The 20,721-nt window shown below is 42.5% G+C and overlaps 2 protein-coding genes across 9 annotated transcripts in view; both read left to right on the forward strand.

Annotated features, from left to right (window-relative positions):
* The window catches only part of mtmr4 (myotubularin related protein 4), a 39,598-nt gene extending 30,568 nt beyond the window's left edge, over nucleotides 1-9,030 (forward strand). For all 5 annotated transcript variants that reach the window (XM_034889086.1, XM_034889088.1, XM_034889087.1 and 2 more), the window contains 10 exons: nucleotides 667-795; nucleotides 2,390-2,501; nucleotides 3,045-3,240; nucleotides 3,667-3,852; nucleotides 4,115-4,285; nucleotides 4,742-4,896; nucleotides 5,094-6,576; nucleotides 6,724-6,834; nucleotides 6,948-7,036; nucleotides 7,211-9,030. In XM_034889086.1, the coding sequence (XP_034744977.1) occupies nucleotides 667-795; nucleotides 2,390-2,501; nucleotides 3,045-3,240; nucleotides 3,667-3,852; nucleotides 4,115-4,285; nucleotides 4,742-4,896; nucleotides 5,094-6,576; nucleotides 6,724-6,834; nucleotides 6,948-7,036; nucleotides 7,211-7,388 (2,810 nt within the window). In that variant the 3' untranslated portion in view covers nucleotides 7,389-9,030. The remainder of the gene's footprint in view (nucleotides 1-666; nucleotides 796-2,389; nucleotides 2,502-3,044; nucleotides 3,241-3,666; nucleotides 3,853-4,114; nucleotides 4,286-4,741; nucleotides 4,897-5,093; nucleotides 6,577-6,723; nucleotides 6,835-6,947; nucleotides 7,037-7,210) is intronic.
* A 1,780-nt stretch (nucleotides 9,031-10,810) lies between these two features.
* On the forward strand, nucleotides 10,811-19,616 carry LOC117955007 (carbonic anhydrase 4-like). Of its 4 annotated transcripts, none has more exons than XM_034889093.1 (9): nucleotides 10,811-10,952; nucleotides 12,888-12,968; nucleotides 14,397-14,441; nucleotides 15,348-15,512; nucleotides 15,602-15,747; nucleotides 16,382-16,474; nucleotides 16,569-16,635; nucleotides 17,923-18,086; nucleotides 19,368-19,616. In XM_034889093.1, the coding sequence occupies exons 2-9, from the start codon at nucleotides 12,905-12,907 to the stop codon at nucleotides 19,545-19,547; spliced, it is 924 nt and encodes a 307-aa protein (XP_034744984.1). In that variant the 5' UTR covers nucleotides 10,811-10,952; nucleotides 12,888-12,904; the 3' UTR covers nucleotides 19,548-19,616. The 4 variants fall into 4 exon arrangements, with proteins under 4 accessions (XP_034744984.1, XP_034744983.1, XP_034744982.1 ...); XM_034889092.1 differs by lacking the exon at nucleotides 10,811-10,952 and adding an exon at nucleotides 12,392-12,454; XM_034889091.1 differs by lacking the exon at nucleotides 10,811-10,952 and having other exon boundaries at nucleotides 12,812-12,961; nucleotides 14,393-14,441.
* The last annotated feature ends 1,105 nt before the right edge of the window (nucleotides 19,617-20,721 follow it).

Consider the following 20,721-nt stretch of genomic DNA (forward strand, 5'->3'; position numbering starts at 1 on the left):
GTAATCCGAGCATCTCTGTTTTATTAGCCTGTTGGTGTATGTGACCTTTAAATTAATGTAGGTATTTCGTGTATCTGGGAACAGTCTGTGAGAGCTGTGTGGAGGCAATCCTAGCCTGCTGACATTTGTTTTCGGTCAGTAGTTTCAGCACAGCCCTTTTAATGTTACAGCCTTATGATCAGATTAATCTACAGTATCTAACTAATGGCACAACTGCCAGTGCAACTTGCATTGTTTTTGTTTTAATTTTTTTGCTGTTTGTTTTTAATTTTGGTTATTTTTCAAAGTTGATGCCAATATGTCTGGGACATGCACGTCTAAAAGGGTCTTTGGTGCACAACACCAGACTGAAAAGGGAGGGGCAGCACAACACTGACTGTGTGCACAGAGAATTAGTTTCTTTGCAGCCTCACAATAATTACTCGTCTTTCTCCCTGGTAGCTGCGGAAAGCAGGTCTCATGACTTGTGATCGTTACCTATAGCAACACTGTGGTTGTGTGTCATCAGGAGGAGATATTGATTATCATTTTCTGTAAATCATATCCCTGGCACGTCTCTGATTCCCCCTTCCTCCTTCCACGCCGTCTCTCTTCCTCTCCACGGCCGTTCGATTCACACAACGCTGCCCACTCCTAACAGTAGACTTAATCTCTCTGTATCTCCAGACTCCTCTTTGACGGGCGGCTCTGGCTGCGATGACAACACTGTGGCCCAGAAGCTGCTGATTCTGGATGCTCGTTCATACACGGCTGCAGTGGCCAACCGAGCCAAGGGCGGAGGCTGTGAATGCGAAGGTTAGTGTGACCAACACATTTGAAAAAGTCTTCAACAATTCAATGAATTCAGCCTTTTGTAGGATATGAGATCAAGGACAACTGACACTGTGTTTCAACATTTATTTATCACATTTCAATTTTTAACAACACGTACAATACTTTGTTTTGCGTTATGTTACCTGTCTTTTAGAGTAGGTATTCACCAACTGTATGCTTCTGATTCAAGAAGGCAATTTAAACTTAGTGATGAATATGAATGAATTATTTTGTCCATCCATTATTTTTATATTATTCAGACACATTTTAAATAGGCACATTCCTAGTGATTACTCAAAAAAATTACATGAAGGGTACAAATATTAAATTAACAATTCAACACAAAACAAAATAAATACAAGGAGGGTGCAAACGTAAAATCAACCTTTCAACAAAACGCTTTCAAACCAGAATAAATTACTGTAAAAGTAGAAAATAAGTGGATCAGGGAAATACTGTTCCAAATAACTAGTAAGGGGAAATAACTCAATACTGCAGCGATCACAATTTTCTTTTGATTTAACAATGAATTTAATAACTTAAGTGGTCGCCCAAAGTGACATGTGAATAGCTTTAGTACCAGCTATGCAGCTCCCATCAACTCCACACAGCTTTTTAGTCTTTAGCCAATTTTACTTTAATTCTTTTCTAATAAACCATAATTCCAGCAGCAGCAGGCGGCTGTTTTTAGAAAATGTTCTGATAAACCCACTTTACTTGCCTAGATTGAATGGCATGCAACTATAGCAACCAGCTGTTGAAGAAAGTCAAACAGCTGGCTTCTAAAGAGGAGATCAAAATGGAACTGAAAGGAGAGTGAATCTTACACTCTGAATCACCAGGTGCCCAGAAACACGACTCACTAATGTTGCTCTGTAATTGCTGGATGTGTAAATAGGGCAGTTGTTTACTATAACAACTTTATAAGGTGATATTTCAGACATTTTCAATCAAATCTCTAAAAAGTTCTCCATTATGCATGTCATTTTTAGTTTTTTGTTGTTGTTTTTTTGTTCCACAGCCCTTGGATCTGTCTTGTAGACATTAACAAGTTTTGAGTTCTAAGATCAATGAAGAAGAGTATGCCCGCAAAAACTGTGCTGCTTTTTCGATTTCAACTTTCTGCCAGTACATAGCACAAGGGTGTTGTGCAACAACAGTTTAAGTTACTTTGTTGTTCTGTTTTTAGCAGGGCTGTTTAATTCACCATTAGTTAAACGATGTGTAGCTGCATCTCCGACTCCGGCAGGCCTCTGGTAACGTTACCCTGTGTTTTTAGGTGCATGCTGTGTCAGATTTTTTTTTTTTCCTTTGAACTTGCGCAGGTAGGTGGGTGTGGAGAGAGAAACAAAATACTGGGGAATCACCAATCCTGCTTCTGATTTTGAAATCGAAAGCTCATTTTTTGATTCAAAAGTAAAATCCTTACACTCCTATAAGCAAGTGGCCAGTGCCAGTTAATGCCAAGTCATACACCATCTGTCTCTAAACAGATGATGCTACAGTATATTACAAGCTAAGCTTTGTTTATGTATTCTGACCTTCATCCGAGTTGTTTATGTTTGTCTCTACTTAGAGTACTACCCCAACTGCGAGGTAATGTTCATGGGAATGGCGAACATCCACGCCATCCGGAACAGCTTCCAGGCTCTAAGGACCGTATGCAGTCAGATCCCGGATCCAGGAAAGTAAGTTGATCTGTTTAACCTTTCTCTCTGAGTGGCTCCACCGTCATTGGTGCCTCCCCCCACACCCCCTCCCATCATGGTAAGGCAACACCACACAGAGATGGGAACGCTGCCACGGTCCAGTGCCATTGCTGCTGCGCCGACCAGCTGTCAGTCTGTACACACTGATAGTGGATACGTGTGTTACGTGTTTCTGTTTGTGCTTCGGTTTGCATCGGTGTGTTTTACTAGTGTGTTTACATCTGTGATTGTATGGGATTACATGTGGTTGTACGTACAGTACACAGGTTAACCCAGCTACGATGTCACATCATGTTATTTTAAAGCTTGTTATTCAGAGAGGGGGGTGAAGGACGTGGGGAGGCCTCCATATATATAGGTCAGTGGCTTCCTTCTTACCCCATCAGCCTAATCCCGTGTAAACTCACCCTGAGTAACCAAAGCTGATGTGTATGTATACAGTGTCTAGGCTCCAGATCACTTCATCAGACAGGCTCTATTTAGATTTGTACTTATCTAATCAGTCACCTCTGGTGTTTCCAGTTGGCTTTCCGCACTTGAGAGCACCCGTTGGCTGCAGCACCTGTCCGTCATGCTGAAGGCAGCCACTCTGGTGTGTTCAGCGGTGGAGAGGGATGGCCGGCCTGTCCTGGTGCATTGTTCTGACGGGTGGGACCGCACTCCCCAGATTGTAGCCCTCGCCAAGGTCCTGCTGGACCCCTACTACAGGACATTAGAGGTGAGCGTCTGCATGGTTTGGCCCCAGACTTTTGCAAACAGATTTTAGATAAACTTGTTTTAAATTTAGTATTAAAGAGGAGTCTTTTTACATATTAAATTCTCTACAGGTGTTAGGGAATACTACTGCCCTTTTGTGTCTACAGAAGATGCTGCATGTAATCAAATCTCAGCATCAGTTGGGGCTGAAGGCTGTTAAGTTTAAAAATGATAACGATGTGGGAGTTTGGAATTAGAAAGAAGTTAGCTCACCCGACTTCGAGACTACACTAGCACAATGCACCCATGTCTCTGATTGAACTGTTGGCGGTCTCGTTGCATTGTGGGTAATCGGGACGTCAGGTGTCGGAATAAATTGGAATAAAACTCTGTTTATGTTGCACTGTAATGTGGTTCCATTCAGTCCTGAGTACCGTGTCGTCCACAGGGTTTCCAGGTGCTTGTAGAGACTGACTGGCTGGACTATGGTCATAAGTTTGGGGACCGCTGCGGCCACCAGGAGAACGCTGACGATGTGAGCGAGCAGTGTCCCGTGTTCCTGCAGTGGCTGGACTGTGTTCACCAGCTGCTCAAACAGTTCCCCTGCCTCTTTGAGTTCAACGAGGCCTTCCTGGTGGGTGGTCTCACAGCGCTCTTTACATCTTTCTAATAAAAACTGTATCCTTTTCTTTTTTCTTTTTTACTATAAATCTCACAGTGTAAGTGACACCAAACCATCTTTAAAGACAGAATATACAGTAATACATTTTTTTATGAATGATTTTTTTGCATAACATTATACTCCTTAAGCCACTGACTTGGAAATGTTGCAGTCAATCAGTATTTATAACCTGATAATAACCTAACGTCATGTTCCATCTTGCACGCGTGTCCAGGTCAAGTTGGTGCAGCATACGTACTCCTGTCTTTACGGCACCTTCCTGTGTAACAACGCTCGCGAGAGAGAGGCGAGGAACATCTATAAACGCACTTGCTCTGTGTGGTCCCTGCTTCGCAACGGAAACAAGAACTTTCAGAACTTCCTCTACATCCCCAGTCATGATATGGTACCTACAACTTCTTATAGTGACCTTACACTGTAAAAGTGCTATTACTTTCATCTTCATGTATTTTGTAGTTGAACAACCAGGTAATACAGAAACAACTGAAGGTTGCTTCATACTGTACTTTTAGATGCTGAGCCTTTTTGCTTGAAAGAATAGTGGTATTTAAGGATCGTAACACAAATCATCAGATCTCTAGTCTTATTCCTTTGATGCTGAGCAGAGTGGCTTTATGATGTGATTAATGCATAGTGTGACTGAACTTTTACTTTCATCCTCAAGCTTTTCAGCAAAAGAGCATAATCTTACTTTAAGATAAAATCCATGCCACCATGATACTCTGTAAATGATCCATTGGTCTTAATACACCACCCACAGCAATGGAAGAACTGTACGAAAAGAGTTATAGCATTACTGTATGTTGACCTTCTGGGATTGTCCTCATCACTTGTTTTTCAGGTGCTGCAGCCAGTCTGCCACACACGAGCATTGCAGCTGTGGACAGCTGTCTACCTGCCCACCTCCTCCCCCTGCACCGCTGTGGACGACTCTATGGAGCTATACCTCCCCCCGAGTGTAACAGGAGATGAACTGACCTCCCGTTCCCTGGACAGGTATGTTTGTTTGCAAATCTGATCCGTTGTTCAGTGTCTGTACTTACTATTCTTAAAAGGATTTACATTCATTCAAAATTCCCTTTATGTGCAGAGAGCCAGACTGCCCCCTAGAGTCCAAAACAGACAGTTGTATCATTTTTGCACATGTGGGGGAAAAATTTTGTAATATAATAATATATTTTTCTGATTTCCAGACTTCCCAAGACCCGCTCCATGGACAACCTGCTGTCCGCTTTTGAGAACGGGGTGCCCCTGACACGTACCTCCAGCGACCCAAATCTCAATAAGCACTGCCAGGAGGGTCGCTCTCCCCCTGAGTTCTCGCCAGACACAGAGGAAACCTCTGCAGCCGTCTCTGATGAGCTCACACCTGACAACACTGGACTGGACAGCAGTGAGGGGAAACCTCTGCATCAGAGTCCTGCCATGACCCCAGAGGGTGTCCCAGGTGCAGAGAGCTTTGATGACACAGTGGAGGAGACCTGTCTCACCACACAGCCGCTGCCGTCTCTGTCCCTTCCCCGGGTCCCTCTCGGTAAGGACGTCGCACTCGCTTGCAGTTCCCTCCCGGCTCCAGTCCTTCAACAAGCTTTGCCTCAGATCACTAACCCTCCTCTCCCACCGCCTCCGCTAGAGGCTGAGAGCTTGTGTAGGACTGCAGAGAGGACCACGTCACCCACTCATAAATCAGAGCCATGCTCATCTCTCCCCTGCAGCGGCATGGAGCCTGCAGCCACCACCCCCAGCTCGCTGACTAACGGCCACTCTGACGGCCAGGTCAACGGCCTTCCGGAATCAGCAGACCTGCTGCCTCTGAAGCATCTGATACCACTACTTCCCATGGAGGACTCCACAGAGACTCTCACAGATGAGGGAGAGCTCCCCCCAACCCTTCCCCCCATTGTGAGCCAGGATCTGACCCAGAGTCATTTTAGTGATGAGACCCAACCTGAGTCCCAGCCTCAGGTTCAACCCCAGAAGGAGAAGGAGGACATGAGGACAGATGTAGTGAAAGGAAAAGAGCGTATGTTGACAGTTGCAGTGGCTCCTGTAGACTGCGCCCAAGTAGCAGCTCGCCATCTGATCTCCCACAGCCAGATCACAGACCTGTCCCTGCTCGGCTCCCACTGGGAGAGCGTCCAGGGTCTGGTCCAGTCCGCCTGCAGTAGTGCCAGTCACTCTGGCGTCAGCCGGGCCTTGCAGAGCAACACTTACCAGAGCCGCCGTCTTGCCGGTAAGCTGCTCCGCTCCCAGGGCTTCGCCGTGGCCAACGGCTCCCAGTGCTGCCGCAGGGAGGCTCTTTGTAATCCCAGCAGCCCTCTGCAGGCTGGATGGCTGTCTGCTGCCAGGAGTGCAGCCTACATCGGCCTGTGTGGGCCTGCTGCCGCAGCCCTCAACGGCTACTCCTTGGCAGGCCATCAGCTCCTGCCAGTGTCATACTCCTCGCCCTCCGCCTCTAGCTCCCCACCCCCACCCCAAGCCCCAGCTTACCTGGATGACGATGGCCTGCCGGTGCCTATGGACGCCGTGCAGCAAAGACTGCGCCAGATTGAGGCCGGCTACAAGCAAGAGGTGGAGGTGCTGAGGCTGCAGGTGCGACAGCTGCAGATGAAGCTGGAGAGTAAACAGTACAGCACCCCTCCCTCGGAGCCAGACATTGACTACGAGGATGACATTGTGAGTACCCTTTTCAGTGATGGCGATAATGCCAGACAGCCTAGCGCTAGAAGATCTTTTTTTTTCTGTCTGCTGTACTTGTTTACTTTTGATTATGCTCTTATTGTTACTTCTCTTCTGATCTTGCCCTTCTCGCTCCGTTTTCAGACGTGTCTGCGGGAGTCAGACAACAGCAACGAGGAGGATTCTCTGTCGACCCACAGTGAGGACCGTCTGTCTGAGGGCAGCTGGGACCGAGTGGAGCCCAAGGACACAGAGGTCAGCATCCTTTGTGCTCCATCGCCTATAATAACTTCTACCTTTTGTTTTCTCACAATCCTTCCGTCTCCGCACTTCATAACTGATCGTGTGTGTGTGTGTGTGTGTTGTAGGTCACGAGGTGGGTGCCTGACCACATGGCCTCCCATTGTTTCAACTGTGACTGTGAGTTCTGGATAGTCAAGAGACGTCACCACTGCAGGTGGGGCTTCCACGTGGCTTTCTTGCTTTAATTGACACAAGAACACAAAGAATCTTAAAATAAGACATTTACTTACAAATGAAAAGGTGGCAGAGAAACAACATGGGTGAATGTCAAAAAACGTAAATACATTCACACTGCTTTAACAACTTCCTGTGTGGTCTCCATCTACAGGAACTGTGGCAATGTGTTCTGTAAAGACTGCTGTCATCTGAAGCTGCCCATCCCAGACCAACAGCTGTATGACCCGGTGTTGGTCTGCAACATCTGCCACGACCTGCTCCTGGAGTCTCGCACCCGCGAGATCCGCAGCCAGCAGCTTAAGAAGGCCATCGCCACAGCCTCCAGCTGAGAGAAGCGTTGTGTAGCATGGCTCGCGCTTCGGCTCTGTCCTGCTCGTTTTGGACTGAAAAGCGGAGCGACCCGTTGTAACCCCGACCTGCTCTGGTTTCGGCTGCAGGGGGGGAGATGAGGAGGAGTTGTTACTCTTTGGGAGGCTTGCTTTGGGAGCGCAGGTGCACTGTGAGACTTTCTGAAAGGTGGAGAAGAGGAAAGGGAATGTCTGAGATGGAGGTGTTTCAGTGGGGGAGGTTATCCTGCAGAACAAACCCCTTCTGTTCCAAGACATTTACAGCCTGGAACACTGCAGCGCCCTGCTGCCTCCACACATGCCCTGTCCGAGACACATCTCCAACCTGTCCACCCTATCAGAGTCACCCACCTTTAGTACCAAACACCTGTACCCTCCTTACAGACACTGTCTCGCACTTCAGAGGACAATCGCTCACCCTTCCAGGTGTCGGGGACTCCAGAGCCTTTACCTGTACTACTGGAGGCTTTCAACTTTGAAAAGAAAAGAATTGCTGCTACAGTATTTAAAAGTCTAATTTTGTATTCTTATTTTGTGCACTACTAGCTGTCGTTGTATTTGAGGGAATTTGAGACCAAACTTGAGTAAAAGGGAGAAATCTGTGGTTTACTTTGTCATTGCATCTTTTCCTTGGAGCCTGAATGTAATATGTAATGGATAACTGGATCGAGTTTATGTTAGTGTACATTTGGTGGGTCGTATATGTGTTCATTGCTGCAATGTGATTTCAAAATGATGTATATGCACAGTTAATGTGGTTCTGTCTTTCATCAATGCTTTTCTCCAGTATAGCCGTGTTGGGACATTCGACGTTCTGAGGGATGTGTGTGGTTTGTTTTGCCGGGACGTGTGCTTGATGTGTTTAGAGGAAGAGAACACAATGACGTTGGGTGGAAGCAGATGTCTTCTTCTGATGAAAGAAAATGTCATTTGAAGGTACTGTGGGTATTCTGGGATGTGACAGAGGTAAGGTTTTCCTGCTGAGATGTTTGTGAATGAATGGTTTAATGTCCACATGAAGCTTGATGTCCATCTGACTGATGACTCCTCCTCAGATTGGGAACTGGCAGGAAAGACTGCTCGGGAAAAGACTGAACAAAGTGCTTCAGGTTTCTTGTTTTGTTTAGGGGAGTTTGACCACAGTCCCCCTCTTTAAAAAATGTGTTTGTGTCTACTGGTTGTTCCTTGAGACAATAGTGCCATATTTTGTTTTGTCTATTTTTAAAGCCTTTTTCTTTCTTATGGATTGCAGCAGGTTTCTAATTGGCCTCCCTCTTAGTTTTAATGGTACAGATAGTAAGCTGCGTAATAACACTGAGACATCTAAAGATTAACTGATGGTGCGGTTTGATGACAAGGCTAACATTTCAATGGATGACGGATCACTAAATCAATTATCCTTTTTGTTCTCCATTGTCCTTTGTGGTTATCCATAATATTTGGGATATTTTCAACACTGTGTTCATCAAGTCAAAATCTTTAAGAGGAACTCAGAAATGTAACATTCATAGTTATCTGATCCGTAGTGGTGGCTTAAAACCTGTCACTTAATGAATAATTGTTGTAAAGAAATGCACTGTAAAAGTTAAATCCCATGGGTTAAAATAAAAGATTATATCATGAATCTGTCTCCAAGCTTTCTAATCCTAGTGTTGTCTTCCCGTCAAAACTGAAACTGAAAACACTTATTTTTGTCCCTTTTTTCAACACTTTTAAAGCTTTTTTTCAATGTTCAACACTATGTAAGTAACACTAACTTATTAACTAGTTTTACAGTTATTTTGTAATTTATGGTCAATAAACCTCATTTATAGTAAATTATACCTAATGTTTGAGTTTGAAAAGCAGAATTTAGGAATTATTTCGACTACAATTAAAGGAAAGTATGTTGGTGTAAAATCAGACTGGAACATGTCAACTTTTACTCAATATTATTTCAAAAACACTTCAAGTTGTTTTTCAAATGGTATAAAATTGAGCAAGACGCCCCGAAATTAATGAAAGTAGAGATTTGTACTTGCCAAAGAGCGTTGTGTGAAATCAATCATTTTACAATTGGGTGGTTTAAAAAGAACATTAATACAAGAAAACGGATCAATTTGACCCGAGGACAACATGAGGGTTAACTACATGTAGCTCTTTTATTTTTCCAAAAGGAATGAGACCAAAGTGTCTTTTCCTGCACATCAGGCGACCGTGAGGCTGAAAAACCTGTATAGACTAGTCATTAAGCAATCAACAAAAGCCTCAAAAGACTATACACCTATTTAAAAAGGCAAAAACTATTTAGAGACAAAAAGTACGGAAACTAAGCAATATCAGAAGGGAAACAGGGAAACCTCCTCAGTGCTTTCCCTCTCTTTGTCTACTAGGTGGAGCTGTTCTATCGAGGGTAACATAAGGCTGGACTTTTCTGTACTTGCAAGGAGACCAGCACTTTCAGCAAATCAGATCTTTGCATTCAGAGCTCCATAAACTGAGAGCTACGTTTAAGCTACAAAGAATGCAACAAAAAAAGTTTGAGATTAAAGAAATCTTATTATAAGCAAGGGGAAAAAGCTGGAAACTAATTTGGTGCATTAAACAGAAGGGGGTGACAACCTCGGATCGAAAAGAGAGAAATAGCTCTTTTCTAGGCTAATACCAGGACTTGTAGAGTGCAAAATATTCAGATTCAGCTGTGCATAAACATAAGGAATTTCTAGATTTATTAGAATTTACCCCCCACCCCCCAGAAGAGGTACAGAAATGTAGGTGAAATTGTAATTTTCAAAATGTTACGTCCAATCAATGATATGGATAGTTTTGTCCACCTAATAACATAAGATCTTAAAGTTATAATTTAGAAGGGAGATTGACTTTTCATTTGTCTTGAACCCTGTTGCAGTGTATGTGAATGGCATCAACTGACAGGAAGTTAACAAGGGGCCAGACTGTTGCCTGTCAATGGGATTCCATTGAAAAGGTCTTTAAGATCATTTAGATGTTGGATATCTGGGTTTCATTAGTAGGCCTAGTGTAATTATTGCAGTGATAAGTTTAGGGAGGAAGGGATCCACCATCAAACGATTTTTGATGCATCAAGCAGAGGCGTTATTAATTTAGTCTTAAAACCTTGTAGGCTCAGTTTCAATCGGAAGCCTATCAGGTCCCGGAGTCTAGCCCCGGTCCTTTCAGGCTGATTATAGCATCAGGCAGCTCCTGGGCCCCAAGGTTAAGCTCTAATGATTCTCTTTTCCTCACTTTCCCCACTGTCTTCCTTTTTAATGGTAACGGCTATGGTTACGGTAATGGTACAGTACAAATCCCCACCACCACCACCACCATGTATCACAAATACATGTATCACAGACTTACAAACAATAATAATATTGCGGTTGCTATGCAAAGCAGTAACGCTAGTGCAACGCAGCGCAACATACGTTAGGCTTCAATGGAAACTACCAGAACTCTAGGCTAAAAGACCTTTTTTGCTTAAAGAAAGGCACACAATATAAGAACTAACTGGTCGAGACAGCAGTAGAGAAGCAACAGTTCGAGGAAGCGGTAAAAGGGGTAAAATTGATGTTTTTTTGTGTGTTTTTTTTATCAATGGAGCTAAGGTGGAGACTCGAGACTCTCGCACATTTTGAGGACTTTAGCCTTGCTTAACTTAGTAAACTCCACCTGACTTTGACTTGTTATTCAAGACTTAATTCTTGAGGTAGATTTAAGAGAGATGACTGCAAATTAAAGGACTTGACTTTTTAATAATGTAACTAGCTAGCTAATACCAAGTAATATTAAATCTAAATTGTTGTGCTTAAATTATTATTGTGCTTTGTTAAATTAGTAACGTTAAGTTGCTGTAACTAGCTTAAGCCGTCAATTGCTAAAGTTAGGTAGCTCGCTAGCTAGCTAACGCTAGTTCCCCGGCATAGCGGCTCTTTTTTCTAATTTGTATATTACAACTTGTTTGCCAATAGTAGGTAGCTCAAAACAAGGGACTACTGTTTGTGGTTATTATTCATTTGATTCTATAGCTAGCTATGCAAAATTGTAATGATATCAGTGATTATTGGTCAGAGCGTTGAGCTAAGCTAACTTTGTAGACATCTAATTGTTGTCAAAACAACTACAAATAGTGCGACAGTTATTTTCGATGATCTAGTGATTTAAAAAAATTGTATTGATTATATGTGTATTAATTTGTATCCTTGTGTGTATAACTGGCTATGGTATACCAAATAGTGAGTTAACGCTAATGATATAATATTGTCCTTATTTGTGATGATTTTAATGTTAGTTAGCTAGCTAGCTAGCTAGCTATATTTTGAATTGTTGTAAGGTATGGTTCCATGTTCAGTTGGCCCAATATTCTAAATGTTCAAGTAACTTGAGTCAAACGGTGAGGACCATTTGACTGGCAGTTTTCTTAAAGTTATTCTTAAAAAATAACAATATTTTAAATAACTCCATGGGTGCAAAGTTAACCTTAATACCCCCAGAGTTGTACCAAATGTTTGCTAAGTTACATGTACAGGGGGTCCGGGGGCAGTAGCTGGTGGTGCCGTGAATAGACATTCACTTTTAAAAGGAGGTCTTCACTGGTGTTTGTCCACTGTACACCAGGCGTCAGAGCAGCGTGGTAGTGGGACGTGAATGCTCCGCGAAGACACGCTCAACAATGTTCCATTTGTTCCTTTTTTGCGTTGAAACACGAGAGCAGAGGATATTAATGATCGTGTGAATCAAGCTCATAATTCTGCAGCGGCGGTAGCCTGTCATTGCAAACTGAAACGGCAGGTGAGCTCCCAAAGTTTCTTTAAAAAGCTCAATAATAAATTGAGATGGCGTTCATACACGATTAGTAAATAAAGGTGTAATTGATGAAGTGGAAAGACGAAGGACCAGCAAGCCTTTTGTTAACTTTAAATCTGATGCCTGAAAAAGATTGCTTCCAGCGAGTCTTTGTGCCTTCATCAGCGTGAGAACTACAAGGTGTGCGTGTGACCGTGTGAACCGGTGGGAGTGCGTCTCACGGTGAATGCGAGAAAATAGAGAGCCCTGTGGGCTATGCCCAATTTGCCCAGTTTTCCCACTGCATGCCCATTTTAGCTTTGTCAGTTTGTTCGTCTAAACTGTCACTTTACTGTGCTGAGAAATTAAAATCATAGGGGAGGAGGTAATAGCCTAATATACCTCTTTTTACACAGTTACTCCTTTGAGGGTCACCTTAAGGTACCTGTAATCATGATGATGATTAAATCTGATTGTCGGGTACTTCTCCAATCACCAGGGAGTGTTCCCTGTACACCAGGAGCCCATGGATGGGCCCCCTTAATGAAGCTCTTATCAGTAGAGAGCTTTATTAGAGACATGCCTGAAGGAGGAGGGGCCACTCTTTCTTTCCTGTCAGGGTATGGTGATAGATAAGTATAAGACCCCCTGCAAGAATGCGATCACATTGGAAAAAACAAGTCATTGTGTTGTCCTCCCCAGGTCGAGTCAGCTCCAAAATGCAGCAGCTACTCCTGTCCGTTCTCCTGGCGTCCTTTTGGACCATCTGCAAAGGATCAGCAGGTGATGTCAAAAACTTTGAGGATTTATTTAGATTTCTCTTGTAACAGTACAGGTCCTTTGTTTTAATGTCCTGTGTTTTAATGTATTTCCCATCTTAATGCTCTTTTACATATGATCATGCAATTGATAGGTTGATAATATCTTACTTAATGTGAGCTATTTAATTCCTAGTAACACTAAAAAACATGAGGGCAATGAATACATCAGAAAGCTGCTCAATGAGCAGGGTGAAGTTGCTTTTTTTACCAATTTCTTTCAACCACACCAGTCACTTTATTCAATTAGAAAGTTCATATATTTTCCAATCTCGATAACAGAAATCCCAAAATGCATTCAGAAAGATTTTCTACAGAAAAAAGAAACTAGTCACCAGAGATCCACTTCTCCCCAGGTGAAGTAGAGGCTCCCCCACACCAAAATCGCCTGCCTGACACTCTCCACACACACACTCACACCCCTCTCTGTGGTGTCCATAGCACTGATGTGATACCGGGTATTCCTCTGTGTCTGACATGCTCATCACCAACTGAGCTCCCTGTTCAAGGACATCCTGTAATTAGTCATTGATTAACAAATGCGCACACTTGAAAGAAAGTGACACAATCACTCCCCTGATGTGTTTTTCTTATGAATTCCAACAACATTTGCAGATTTCATAGGACAGAAAGTGACACATTTTCACAGCTACCGCCCATGCTGTATCATCTAGTAAAGGTGTACCCAGGCGGTAGTCACAGGGTAATTAGACATCGTTAAGTTGTAAGATTTCTTTCCTCTGCAGTGATCACTCACACACATACAAATCATGAAACAAGAATAGCAATCTTAAATCAAAGAAATGACCATCTCTTTATTTACTGCGACCAGTACAGTGAATGATTGATAATGAAAAAAGATTTGCTCTTTTTATCCTCATAGCACAGAAAGATAAAGCACACATGGCAACTTTTTCTATTTAAATAGCAAGACAATGCCCGCATTTCAAAGAGTTATGTTTTGCTGGGAATAGCAACTGACTTCAACTAACAGGAGAACAATTCACTTTTGCAGTAAGGAAAATAACTATTTATAAAAGGACCCAGTAGGTAAATACATCTAGTTAAATCTAGCTGGCCATTTTTCAGTGTAGACGTTGAGAAGAAACATCCTATTTTGCCCTCACAATAGGCTGAGCTTGTTTGTGTCACCCAGAGGTTAACAATGCAGGCTGACTGTGTGTGTGTGTGTGTGTGTGTGTGTGTGTGTGTGTGTGTCTGTGTGTGTGTGTGTGTGTGTTGTTGGAGCTAAATCCTGCTCCATCTCAGGGTTCATTCAATTAGTAGTCAAAATCTCATGTGGATGTGTGAATCCATTTTATTACAATCCCAACAGTGTGTGTGTGTGCGCTTTTCATCTTGACAAATGTTTTTTTTATTTTCTGTGTTTCAGATTGGTGCTATCAGTCCCAGTTCACCTGTGATAAGCAGTGCAATAGTAAGCTTATTTAAATTCAAAAAGTAGTGTAACACTGTTTGGTTACAATAATAACTTTATTTATGTGGTACTTTTTTTTTAAAGCACATCCAGTGGGGAGAACAAGTATTTGATACACTGCCAATTTTGCATGTTTTTTTACTTACAAAGCATGTAGAGGTCTGTAATTTTTAACACTTCAACTGTGAGAGACGGAATCTAAAACAAAAATCCAGAAAATCACATTGTCGGATTTTTATATAATTCATGCGCTTTTCATTGCATGACATATGACTTAAAACCAACAGATGTAAAGTGCAATAAAAGATAAGCAATAAGGATAAAATCCTGAGCAATTTATCTCCAATAAAGAGATTTAAATTAAGAGGTTCCCAGCTGTATTGCAGGTCATTCTAAAGGTGAGGGGCCCTAGGTGCGAAGGCTCAGCTGGTTTTCAGGCTTGACTTGGGAATCATTTAGAGATCTACAAGAGATCCCAGACTGCTCCTGGCTCATGTGGGGTTGGAAAGTTTGAAATATAGTCAGGAGCCAATCCTGTACCTTCTTAAAATGTAAACCTTCGAATTGACTTTTAAATGTACAGGCAACCAATGTAGAGATGCTAAAATTGTGGTAATATGCAACCTTCATTTGGATCTTGTGAATAGTTTTACTGATGTAACCAGCATCTGAATCAGCTGAAGATTGAATAGGTTGTACTGACTCTCTACTGAAAATACTTTATTGATCTCCGAAGGGATCAATAAAGTACAATAAAGTAGATTACAGCTGCAGCAGCAATGGGCAGTATGAGGATAATAAAGTGTTCTTTTTAACATTAAACATGTAAACATGTTCTAGTACAAACACAAAATGCAAGGTTAATCCTCAAAATGCCCTTTAATTTGAGTGTTTTTCTTGTTTTAGCACCAGACAAGTGGGGCCACGCCAACAGCGACTGTGATGGACACCACCAGTCCCCCATCAACATCATCACCAGGAAGACTTTGAAAGACAACCGACTGACTCCTTTCATTTTTACCAACTACCGGCAGATCTTCAGTGACTCAATCAAAAACAACGGACGCTCAGGTGAGCATATTTTCCTTTAAACATAAGAAACCCCTCAGTGCTGTGAAGCTGTTGTGTGCGTGATTGTGCTCCGCGTATGTCCACTACAGTTAAGGTTGGAGTTCCTCACCTCAGCACCATCTCAGGTGGAGGCCTCCCGACCACCTACAAGGCTGTGGAGTTCCACATGCACTGGGGCAACAACGGAGAGGCCGGCTCCGAACATACCATCGATGGAGAGCAGTATCCCATGGAGGTACCAACACCTTACTAAACAACACACACATGCTGTCTTTATTCATGTTATTAACTGATGTGATTGACTGTTAAAGGTTTGCTTATACCTAACAGCTGGAAACATACCAACAATTTGAAATATGATTATGACCTTCTTCAATATCAACAAATTCACCATTAACTTTTTACCTAAACAGTTTATGTTGTATATGGTATCGTTGTACTCCTGGACCATCGAAAAATAGGGGTAGACATCACCTTTTCTGTGTTATCATGTTTGATGTTATTTGGTTATGGCGGAAAGTAATCATGCAGCCATGAGGCATTTTTGCAATGGTTCCATTTCTCAAAATTTTGAGAGCACTAAACTGTAGAAGTGTACTAAACTCCATTCTTTTATAAAAAAAAAAAATTATCACCTCAAATTTGGCACATAGTCCTTGGACTATTAGGAAAACTGTTTTGTTTTTATCAATTATGTTTTTGATAAAGAGCTGATTCACTTGACCTGATATGTTGGGTGACCTATGGTTAGAGCATGAAATCTACCTTACATAAGTTGCACCATTTGTAAACTGATAACATTGTGACTTTTAATCGATCCCATCTACTATAAGATTCAACGCACTGTATAAAAAAAATTGTCTCAACAGCTGCACATTGTTCACATGAAGCAATATTACACTGATCTGACAACAGCACTAGCAGACCCAGAGGGAGTTGCAGTCCTTGGGTTCTTCTATGAGGTAACCCGTTTAAACCCTGCATCGTTGAAAACAAATGGCTGTTACAGAAAGGTCATTAGACACAGTGCTGAAATGTATATATTTCCTTTGTCAGAGGTCCAACAGAGTAAACCGAAGGTATAAGCCCATCATCAACGCTCTGCCAAGCATCACAGTTACAGGTAAGTACTACATATACAGTGGGTCCAAAAAGTATTTAGTCAACCACTGATTGTGCAAGTTCTCCTGCTTAGAAAGATGAGGTCTGTAATTGTCATCATAAGTACACTTTAACTATGGGACAAAATGAGAAAAATCCCATTGTAGAGTTTATTTGAAAATTATGGTGGAAAATAAGTATTTGGTCAATAACAGAGTTCAACTCAATACTTTGTAACATAACCTTTGTTGGCAATGACAGGTCAGACGTTTCATGTAAGTCTTCAACAGGTTTTCACATGCTGTAGCTGGTATTTCGACCTATTCCTCCATGCAGATCTCCTCTAGAGCAGTGATGTTTTGGGGCTGTCACTGGGCAATACAGACTTCCAACTCCCTCCACAAATTTCATCTGACCACATGATATTCTCCCAATCCTCTTCTGGATCATCCATATGCTCTCTGACAAACTTCAGCCGGTGCTGGACATGTACTGGCTTAAGCAGGGGGACCCGCCTGGGACTGCAGGATTTGAGTCCCTCTCGGCATAGTGTGTTATTGATGGTAGCCGTTGTTACTTTGGTCACAGCTCTCTGCAGGCCATTCATCAGGTCCCTCCATGTAGTTTGGGGATTTTTGCTCTCCGTTGTCATGATCATTTTGACCCCACGGGATGAGATCTTGCATGGAGCCCTGGATCAAGGGAGATTATCAATGGTCTTGTATGTCTTCCATTTTCTTATAATTGCTCCCACAGTTGATTCATTTACACCAACCTGCTTGCCTATTGTAGATTCACTCTTCCCAGACTGAAGCAGGTCTACAATTTTCTTCCTGGTGTCCTTCAACAGCTCTTTGGTTTTGGCCATGGTCGGGTTTGGAGTCTGACTGTTTGAGGCTGTGGACAGGTGTCTTTTAATACAGATAACGAGTTCAAACAGGTGCCATTAATACAGGTAACGAGTGGAGGACAGACATGCTTCTTAAAGATCAAGTTACAGGTCTGTTAGAGACAGAAATCTTGCTTGTTTGTGGGTGACCAAATACTTATTTTCCACCATAATTTACAAATAAATTCTTTAAAAATCATACAGTGTGATTTCCTGGATTCTTTTCTCATTTTGTCTCTCATAGTTGAAGTGTACCTATGATGAAAATTACACACCTCTCATCTTTCTAAGTAGGAGAACTTGCAATCAGTGGCTGACTATATACTTTTTGGTCCCACTGTAAGTTCAGTATAAGCAACCAAAGACATGGCTGCATGGTGTGTGTTGGTAACGTCTCATCTGTGGCTGTTCTGTTTTCAGATAGCGAACTTCCTATGCCTTCCATCTCACTGTCACAACTGATCCCACCCGAGAAGAATCTGACCAGCTTTTACCGCTACAAGGGCTCTCTGACCACCCCAGGGTGCAGTGAGGCTGTAATTTGGACTGTGTTTGAGAGTACCATCCCTCTGAGCATGGGTCAGGTTAGGAAAAACTACCAGAAATGTAAAGGCATGCATGTGATTTTTTTTTTATATATACTGTTTGTTTGTTAGTTATAAGGTACTTTTTTCACTTTTATTTAAACAATTGCTTGAACTGACCTCCTCTGAAAAACGCTCCCATAAGTCGTTTGTTCAAGCAGCATACATATTTATGGCTCATATTAATGGTCATAGTGACACCGCCCTCTAGTAGCCTCCCGTAATTATTACTTTGTGTTCTCTTTGACAATAAAAGTAAATGGCCAGTTTTCTTCTTGTGGATAAAACAAAGAACGGTATCATTCTACGTCAAATAATGTAACAGATGTACTGATTTTTAACCCACCCATGATATTTTTCTAAGCTCATGTAGGTAGTTTGTTGCCTACACCTAACCAAACTGTTTCACAAGGAAAACTACATGTTTAAAACCACTGCTGTTGTTCAGGACTTCTTGAAAAGTAATGATACAACAATCTAAGAAATATGGATTTCATTAAATGATATCAGGCATTTAGGAAGACAACACAAAGTTCTTTATACAATTCTAAAAATGTTGCTAGTTGTCTATACCTAGTTTTTTTCAGATAGACACTAGACATAAGTGCTGGAACCACTTGTCTAATCTTGTTGGCATTTATATATTTTCTACCCGCGGCCGTTCATGCCATCCCAACTCTATGAAATTCTAACAAATTTATTGTAATGAGTGCTGAGCACATGTCAAGTTTGGGTTTTATGCAAAGCTATTAATTACAATATAACATAAATCTTGTTTTTTTTCAAATCAAAAGTCACTTCTCTCTCTGTCTCTCTCTCTCTCTCTCTCTCTCTCTCTCTCTCTCTCTCTCTCCCTCCCTCTGGCCAATCGGCTGCTGGTGTATGTGTTTGTCCGTAAGGTGTGCATGGAGCCCTTTAACCTGGTTCCATTGGCCTTTCCAAAGGGACAGTCTCAGAAAATAAAATTCCCAGATGTGTAGACTCCCTCAACTTCTAGAGACACACATAATTTCATCCTTGAGCACCGAACAGGCTAAGTGATAGAGTAAGGGCAAATAGAACTACACAGCCCCTAACCTGAGCCCTGGGAGTGACCTTTATGTTACATATGTTTTTCCCTTGTGTCATCTTACCGACAACATAGTGTGTTCTGGGAATTCCACCGCCGTACTCAAGTTCATTTTATGTGTAAATGTACTTAGTTACATTCTTGAAAAAACTGCATTTACTCAGTCAAATAACACCAGCTGGGGGCCTAACCTTCACCCTCTGTTCCTCCAGCTGCAGGTGTTCTCTGAGCTTCAGTTCGAGGATGGAACGCCAATGGAGGGGAACTTTAGGCCGGTCCAGCCTCTGAACGATCGGCAGGTGTTCTGGTCGGGAGGTGATGTGATCCTGGTCAGTTCCACCCTCCTCCTGGCCACCATCGCCGCGGCCTTGGGACTGTCCCAACCCAACTAGAGCGAGGCATCCTGTGCTGCTCTGCGACATCCATGAAAACAATAAATTCAGTTTCACGCCTCAGCTCAACCCTGGTTTGTAATCTCTTCATCACATTGTTTCTAAGATGATCGACCACGTCCTGGTGCAGGCATGACTCACCTGGTCTTACAAGACAAATGACAAAGGCGTAAAGGAACGCCTTACGAAAGGTGTTGTAAGTGTTCAATAAGCATTAATGCATGTATAGTGAAGCACCAGATTCCATAGTCATAGACTTATTTTCACTTTGTCATCCTATTGGCACCTGCACACACTTCTCATGTTATTGCGAGTCACTGATGGTTTGCCCCATGAGTGCCAGTACTTAATGTTAGTGCAAGTCGCAAATCTCAGCCCCATGACCTGGCACATTAAGTGTTGGGTTCAATAGGTTATGTGGACACCATGGAGCTCTTATTAGCAGAACTGAGTCAAATGAATGTGCTCCATTTCAAAGTCAGCAGTCAAAGAACTTCGCAGTTTGGCTTTTCTTTCAAAGTCTGCAAGAACAGTGTAGCAGTCAGGTGACCCCCCATGCAGCCATTCAGTCAGCAGTTGGTTAGGGAAAAAAGGGAGGGGTGTGAGGTCTTGCCTTTCTCTGCAGGAATCCAGTGTCTCTTCCTAGAGTCAGGCTATTGACACCTGAGCCAAAGATGAAGCGGCAGAGATGCAAATGCTAATATAGGAAGGGACAGCCTGGTTTTAGAGGGAGGAGGAGAGCGTCTGCAGCATGAGGAGACAGCAACACTTTGAGAAAACCCTGGCATTAATCCTGGCACTCTTGTTGCAGCACAATTCTGCCAAAGATTCAAAGACACACTTTGAATTGTATTTTCAAGGCAACAAAACAACCTTTGCGTCAGGCCCATGGTTTCAGAATGAAAGGCTCTGGGTTAGCCTGATAATTATTTCTCCCCTGAAACCCTGAGACAGTTGGCCCATAATGGAAAGAACTTTACAACAGTAGGATCAACAGTACAGTAACAGTAGATACAGGCAGCTATTAGATCTACTCTGTATATGTCACTGTTGAAAAATATTCATTCTATAAAGTGATGTACGTTAATACATACATACTGCTTTAACAACTTCCTGTGTGGTCTCCATCTACAGGAACTGTGGCAATGTGTTCTGTAAAGACTGCTGTCATCTG

Source organism: Etheostoma cragini, chromosome 13 (genome assembly GCF_013103735.1).
Source record: "Etheostoma cragini isolate CJK2018 chromosome 13, CSU_Ecrag_1.0, whole genome shotgun sequence".
NCBI classification, from domain to species: domain Eukaryota; kingdom Metazoa; phylum Chordata; class Actinopteri; order Perciformes; family Percidae; genus Etheostoma; species Etheostoma cragini.